Genomic DNA, 8,137 nt, shown 5'->3' with positions numbered 1-8,137 from the left:
TTGTCCTGAGCCCACCACACCCCATTGTCCTGAGCCCACCACACCCCCTTATCCTGAGCCTGAACCCCAAGTGTCCTCAGAAGCACCCCAATATTCCTCATAACATTGGCACCCCCATTCTGCCCAGCAATCATACTTAAGGCAGTTCCCCTTCTTCATCTCAGCGCCCCCAAAACTGCAGACACCTCACTCCTTATACAGAGCTCATATTCCAAGCCCAATACTGCAAACCCCGAATCTTAGCTCTAGTAACTGTACTGTTTCTAGACCCCCCTATGTTATTCCCAGCACCCCAATATACAGAACCATTCATGTACCACCCCCCTCCTTCCCCAGATTACAGAAGTGACTTTATCTCTCCCTCCCACAGATGGATCTAAGCAGCTTTTACTGCACGGAGCTGGCACCACAGGAGGTCCCAAACATGGACCGCAGCTCAGGTAAAGACTGTCAGCTCTCTCTGTATAGCAGCATGAGTGTGAGTGTGGTATACACAGAGCCTGAGTGTGGTATACACAGAGTGTGAGTGTGGTATACACAAAATAAGTGTGGTATACACAGAGCCTTAGTGTTGTATACACAGAGCCTGAGTGTGGTATACAGAATGTGAGTGTGGTATACACAGAGCCTTAGTGTGGTATACACAGAGCCTGAGTGTGGTATACACAGAGCCTTAGTGTGGTATACACAGGTCCTGAGTGTGGTATACAGAATGTGAGTGTGGTATACACAGGTCCTGAGTGTGGTATACACAGAGCCTGAGTGTGGTATACAGAATGTGAGTGTGGTATACACAGGTCCTGAGTGTGGTATACACAGAGCTGCCTCTCAATAAAAAATGTCCATTATAAACAGCGATAGCAACCTAGACTTATGGAACTACAGGTTCCAGCAATCCCCCTTCTAAACCTGGCACAGTCTCTAGTACTTGGGGCCGGAAATAACCCAGTAACTACATAGAAACATTATCTGTAATCAGATCCGTTCTTGTTTAAAGAAATTGCTACAATATTAATGACACAATATTATTACTATGTGTCTGATCTGAGCATAATATTTATGTCCCAGTGCTGATAATTCCCATGTATGTGTGACACAGTGAATAGATGTTATGTTGCATCTGATGATTATTGTTATATACAGAGCACTCGGTGTCCTGCACACACAGGAGGTAAAAGTCATTTTTCTCTTTTAGATTTCAGGCTGGAAGATCCGGGTTTCCTCCAAGATATTGGGCTGAGTGCCGGGAAAGGACTGTACCCCAACTCAGCCGTGTGCTCCAACCCCCCCTCCTGTGAGGACTTCACAGAGCAGTCCCTGTATTACTGGGAGCACTACACCCAAGGTAGGCAGCCTTATGTTTAATAACGGAGCTACATCAACTCTCACTCATTTAAACAATGGGCAATGGGACCTTTAAATGTCTTCATGCAGATAAATGGGATTATGTAGCAAATGTATTTAAAAGTCAAAGTAGATCCTGAATTTAATGCATGTTTATGTCAGAGAAAGGCTTCGTCAGCTGTTGTGGAACTACAAGTCTCATCGGTCTTTGCCTGTCAGGGTATGCAGGCACTTGTAGTTCCACAGTTGCTGGAGAGTTTGCTCTCTGGCTGGCTGAGCATGCTTGTACTTGTAGTTCCACAACAGCTTTATGCAGTTGGTTTAAACATGTATTTTATATTAAAGGTACAACACAGGGTCCCCTGGAGGAATACCTGCCCTCGTTCCAGACGTTACTACCTGCGCTGACTGAGGAGATGCTGATCCCCTCCTCTCGCCAGGAGATGATCCACCATACTGAGGAATCTCTGTACCACGCCCAGCAGGACCCCCCATTTACGCCAATGTCAGACGCTTTCTCCCAGAACTCGGGCAACGGGTCGGTGGGAGATCAGAGCTTCGCTTGGGCTTCCCAGGAATGGCCCAGCTGGGATGAGGCATCATGGATGACCTGTAACCAGTCTCCTGAGATAAGAACGCATCTAAATTCCAGCAACCAGAAGTCTGCAGCGCACGGAGACCCCCAGACGGGTAAGAACTGAGGGTTAGGTTATGAACACAACAAACATTGATTGAATAAGTCTTAAAATTCACAAATATAACAACCCATCAGATGCCATTTCTGATGCCGAGATTCCCCCCCTGTTCTTTAGTTGGCTTAAACACAGGAAGTTTGCTCTGCATAGGAAAAATTGTTTCCCCACAAACACAATTTTATCTCACATATCTAAGCTCCTAAAACTTTTACAAAGATGTTTATGAATTGTATCAGTGGCTCCTTTACATGTTAACTTATATTTGTAGGTTAAGTAATACTTAAAAATCATGTAAAGTAAATTGTGTATATATTTCTTTATTGGCTAATAGTGTGTGTAGTAATTACATAGAGATGTAATACATCATTCTCTATCAATTGAAAAAAATGACAGTAATTATTACTTTTCTGTTTTATGAATCTTGCTCTGCAGTTAGACAATGTCCACGTGCTGTATATATACACAAGAACCACTTTAATAATAATTATTTTATAGTTTTGTTATAGCTTTTTAACATGACATTATATGTATCATTATTATATGTATCACAAGTTGCGCAGATTGTAAGTAGCTTGTTGTGTTATTTGTGTAGAATTGTGTCACTAATTGGTGTCGCTTTCCAGGAATTGACTACAATGAAAGTGGCTTCCAACAAACACTGACAATTAGCCGATGTGGAACGAATAAAGACAGATATTACTCGGCTCACAGTCAGAAGGGGGCTGGGATCAAGGACACTAAGCCTCCCCCATCAGGTGAGGCCCCCCCCTCTACCTATAAACCATCCGTTATATATAGGGGTATATTACATGCACCAATTAGCCATCTGTTTGTGCATGTTTGACGGATTACCCTGTTTGAGAATATACGGTAACCTCTACTGATGGCGAGGTACTTGAAGAGAGGGGTTGGAAACTCTACTCTAAGCACAGATAAACTTTTAAAGAAAAACTATTTCCCGTTAAGCCTATAGAGTGTTTAGTTTTGTGGACAATATCATTGTCTCATGCAGATCTGAACCAGGGATATCCTTAAAATATGACCTGTCAGATGTATTTTAAGGAAACATTTTAAAACCAGCTGTTATTGGAACTGTAGTTTATTTTGACGCCCTGGTCATCCGAGAGTCCAACTGATTTAATTACTTTTCTCCTTTTTGCTAATAGGTGGATCTGGTCCAATCCAACTTTGGCAATTTCTCCTAGAATTACTGCAAGATTCCTCCTGCCAGAAGCTCATTAGCTGGACAGGGAACGGATGGGAATTCAAGCTTTCGGACCCCAACGAGGTACGTTACCCTTCTACTTACCCACTAAACAAATTCAAATTTTCAGCTTTTATTTCGAGGTCTTTGACCGTCTTAATACACAATATTCTTTATTTTATTGCTATTTGTTTTTTGAATGTTTGCCGCTTTAGTTTTAAGCCTCCTTCCTGCTTCCTCTTGACCCACTGATCCCTGTTCGTTTAGGTGGCACGGAGATGGGGTAGACGAAAGAACAAACCCAGGATGAACTACGAGAAACTTAGCCGAGGTCTGCGATATTATTACCACAAAAACATTATTCATAAGACCGGGGGCCAGAGATACGTATACAAATTCGTTTGCGACCTCCAAGAGCTTCTCAACCGACCGGCGCAAGGACTTCAGCAAGAATCCAAGAGCCACAGCCAGAGAGCCAAGAAATTGTAGATGGTCAACGATGACGATACAATGAACAGACTGTGAAGGTCCCGAGGGTGGAACCGATTCAGAGGACCTGCAGAATGAACTGGGGTAAAGTCCTAAGTGGCAACCAAGCACTACAAGACCGTTCTTGTAAAAGCACTAAAGAATACTGTGGATACCGGTCACGAGGTGACGGGTGGAACCTTCTCAAGGGTTCGAAGCAAGCATGGAAACTGGGTTGATTGGAGACAGAGACGCTCCACATTCCGGCCTTGTCTACTCAGCTACGTCTAGTCTTAACTTAAATATTCTCACGCTCTTGTTCCGGTACATTTCCTTTACCCCCCTTTTCTATATGATCATGTAAATATTAAGATATTCACTTATATTATGTATTTTCATATTAATAAAATATTACGTTTTATACCAAGAACAATATTTGTGCTCTTTTTGTATGGAGGGTCGACTTGAAGTTTGGTTTTGATCATTGAAAAAATGACGTCGGTCCTATGCGGAATACAGTATTTGCTCAATTACGTGTTTGTTCTTCCCAAATTATTATATATAACTTGTAATAACTTTGTGAAATTCCAACCAGGTCATTCAGAAAGGCTCACAGTACTGGAGTCGAAAATACAGACAAAACATTGCTTCAAGGTCTTTTAAAAGTTATAAACCCACTTTATTCCAGGAGTGAAAATAATGACAACGTTTTGGGAATAACAGACGTTCAAAATATTGTGTGATCTTTAATTGTGGAGTCTGGATTTTAGTATTGTAGTAGAGAAACTCTGTAGCATTCATCTAGACCAAGTAAGTAAATATCCACAGAGATTCTCATCGCCCCATTGCCAGCATCGCTTTATAGCTACATACATTAAATGGGTCATTTACAGAAAGATCAGGTTGCTTAGGACATCATGGCTGCCAAAAAAAAGAATGTTCAGAGCACCACAAACAAAAGTGACACTTTATAAAAATGAAAACCATTACTGCCCTTTTGTAAAGGAGAAATAAAGTATGATGAAAATAAGTACAGGGATTATTACTGCTACACTCAAGTGTTTAAGAACAAAATTATGTAATATTAATATTAAGAGGATGAATACAGAACAGCAATAAGGGGGTATTACAATAGTTTCACACTCTATGGCAGGATTATGATCAATAATGTAACAATATAGTAACAGTAACAATAAAACATACAAAAGTAACTGCTGCTATGAAATATTGTTGTAGAAATACATTGTATCACAGAACAGAACAGTGGGCAATGAGTAAAACCAGTGAATGAAACCCTAATTGTTGCTAAGCTGTGGAGGGGGGGGGGTGTCACTATAGGAGCATTAATGACTCAACCGGTTCTAGCTGCCAGCAATAATCATTGTAAACATAAGTTAGATAATATTATATGGAATGTTATTGTGTAAATTATTGGAAATTGATAAAAGTTACCGGAGTTTAAACTGATGCCGGAGAAAACTGATCCAAAAATCAAACCAATTACATTAATATGGCTCCAATCAGACAAATAACAAAGAACTTCATAAATAATGTCTTACAATATAACATGTTAGTGCTTATATGAATGCCACTGAACATGTATTGATACAAATATACAATAAAGATTGTATTAAACTAATTTTAGAATAAAAGGTTATGTCAATCTACATATTCCACAAACAGATAAACCCCCCCCCCCAAAAAACAATTTAAAAAAAACCCCAAAAAACAAAAAATATTTTTTTAAATATAACATAAAATCTAGTTTCCTCCCACACTGCAAAGACTTACTGGTAGGTTAAGTGATTACTGCCAAAATTAACCCTAGTGTGCGTTGTAGGGAATCTAGACTGTAAGCTCCGATGGCAAATATTTTTTTTTTGTACAGCACCGCATAATTTGTGGTGCTATATAAATAGTAATTATGTGTATTCAATCCACACCTAATGTTGTGAACACATTACTGTATGTGGATTTTCAACACACTTGTGGTTTTTACCAACATATATATATATTAGACCACATGCAAATTTAATCAGATACAGAACATAAGACGTGGAACTGGTCATTCCTTATACAACGTTCTTCAGTGCTGGAGCTTAGAACAAGATTTTGTTTATGGTTTTTTTTTGTTTTCTTGCAAACAATACAAGGAAACAGCCGTAAGTGTAGCTTTCTGTAGCCAATAACTTCAATTATCCATCCCATGGAAATGTCGTCATACTGGGGGCAAATATGGACTGAGATTATAGATTTTCATATATGTTTGAGGGGGTAAAAGTAGGTTATTGTTACAATATATTCCAATGATTTTACAACACCTTTTGAATTTTACTCTGAACAATTATATCTAGTGATGAAAGGACACATATATAATATATATATATATATATATATATATATTAAATTTTACAACAGGTCTTGCGTACGGATGGAAGCAGAGGCGGCTGCACAGTACAGACCAGCCCTCCGCAGCTCTGAGATCTCTCACAGCTCGTGTAGATTATAATAAGATGGGTTTTGACTTCCTGTGTTGTTCTCAGAAATCTGTTTTTGGAACACTGTAGGTAGAACGGCAGAGCCTGCGACCTCCGCGTCTAAACACATCTTTCATGTCTAGATCTTCACTCTCAGCTCCTGCCAAGTCTGACATCGGCTGCACACCGTCCCCCCCCCCCGTCCCCACAAACACAGACATCAGACTTCTTTCCTCCATCAAAAGTCAATGCAGATTTTTTAAAATTTTTTAGAATAAGATGAAATACACTCAGGCCCGATATCCTATAAAGCCTCACAAAGACGGCACTAAACACATTCACAGATCTATAGGTAAATGTTTCCATACATTGACAGAACTTATATTGCACCTTGCATTAAATGTTTACAGCGTCCTTCAATGGAGAGAAAGTTGCTGCGCGCAGGACAATATCTTCCTCCACGTACACAGCTCTATCTTGAGTCCTCGCTGCCGATACGGTTGTTGTGGTGGTTGGTTGTGGGGTCCATTAAGCTAATAGATTGCAATACCCGGGAAAGCACATAGTATAATGTATGTCTAACGTTTGGCCACTAAAGCGTCTTCCATTGGCAAAGTCTATAGAAAATACTTAATTGTACCTCAGATTTGTCTTACTTAACACACACATATATAATATATATATATATATATACATACATATACACACACACACACACACACACACACACCTTAAAGTGAGAATATGAAAACAGAGACTATATGGCATCCACTAACAAATATACATATAAGCAATTCTTACAGGAAACTGTAGCTGAGAATATCGCCATCTATTTACTGACGCATTTCTCCCCTTGCACCACTGAGCTATAAAGAGACTGATAGAACAGCGCCCCCTGGAGGTTAAATATTACGAATATGGCTGAATCCTTGCTCCAATGACAATTGAAAAAAAAAAATAAAAAAAATTAATTAATGAACAAAGTAAACACGTTTAAGTTTTTTTGGCCCAAATCCACTAAAAAAAAACAACTATACGGAGTTAAAAAACTGAAAGGTAAAAATGAGGTTTAAGATCCTCCCTGTTGTTATGTTGACCGTAGAGGACTTAAAGGAGACTTCTGGTTAAGTAGACAGTTGCCGTTATAGACGCCGTGTTGGGCGACGTTGGCCTTTAACGGTTTTACACGTCGTGAATAATATTTTGCACAGAACAGATTAAAAAGAAACAAGGAAAAAACCCAAAACTGCAAACGTGACAATTTTCAGTTTATTTTGATCAGATAAGAAGCCCTCAGCACAATCTCTAGTAAAGACGATGATCTCATTCAGCAAATAGCGAGAAAGAGGTGAAACTTTCCACACTGCGATAGTTTTCATTTGTGACTAATACCGAGAAACAAGTCACACGTCGTCCTCTCTGCTTATAAGCGATGACAACGGAGATCAGATACTGTGACAATTATTGGATGGATGGGAAATAAACTCCAAAAACATTATTGGGAGCTAGATCACAACGTGGATTAAACCATTCAGAATAAGGTGCAACGTAGTTGGCCAAACTTAAGAATTGGGCTTGCAGAACTTGGGGGCCAGTTGTGGGTCGTAGGAGGGGCTGAGCGGAGCGGCAGACCGCAGTCATCCCACTGTCTGGATTTACGGTCAGTTACGATAAGATCATTCTTGGGGGACTGGACTCGATTTGGCTGCACACATTCAACACTGGGACCGTTAGCTGACATTGCAGAGTGAGGCCAGAATTATGAGCAACGGCCATATTGGAAGCATTGATCGTAAAATCCTGTATATAAATGTTCTGCACACAACACACACATTGTGTTATTCCGTGTACGTTGGTCACAGACGAGCTGCTGACAGTCTGTAGGGTCACATACTTTGTCTTCTCAGCTATAAGTGACATCAATACTTTCTATGTAAAAACAAAAACTA

At 40.0% G+C, this 8,137-nt stretch overlaps 1 protein-coding gene across 1 annotated transcript; it reads left to right on the top strand.

Annotated features, from left to right (window-relative positions):
* The first annotated feature begins 370 nt into the window (after positions 1-370).
* Positions 371-3,891, top strand: ETV2 (ETS variant transcription factor 2). Its single transcript, XM_075190869.1, has 6 exons — positions 371-440; positions 1,196-1,345; positions 1,690-2,034; positions 2,663-2,794; positions 3,206-3,327; positions 3,511-3,891. The coding sequence occupies exons 1-6, from the start codon at positions 371-373 to the stop codon at positions 3,730-3,732; spliced, it is 1,041 nt and encodes a 346-aa protein (XP_075046970.1). The 3' UTR covers positions 3,733-3,891.
* Positions 3,892-8,137: the final 4,246 nt, after the last annotated feature.

The sequence above is a fragment of the Mixophyes fleayi genome, chromosome 11 (assembly GCF_038048845.1).
Source record: "Mixophyes fleayi isolate aMixFle1 chromosome 11, aMixFle1.hap1, whole genome shotgun sequence".
Lineage (NCBI taxonomy): Eukaryota > Metazoa > Chordata > Amphibia > Anura > Limnodynastidae > Mixophyes > Mixophyes fleayi.
This window is presented reverse-complemented; position numbering and strand designations above follow the sequence as displayed.

What these genes read in the sequence shown, in the direction of transcription:
- ETV2 (XM_075190869.1), top strand. Translation starts at nt 371, where the DNA reads ATGGATCTAAGCAGCTTTTACTGCACGGAGCTGGCACCACAGGAGGTC. An exon ending in CACTAAGCCTCCCCCATCAG is followed by an intron (nt 2,795 to 3,205) that starts GTGAGGCCCCCC and finishes TTTTGCTAATAG; the next exon opens with GTGGATCTGGTCCAATCCAA. An exon ending in AGCTTTCGGACCCCAACGAG is followed by an intron (nt 3,328 to 3,510) that starts GTACGTTACCCT and finishes CTGTTCGTTTAG; the next exon opens with GTGGCACGGAGATGGGGTAG.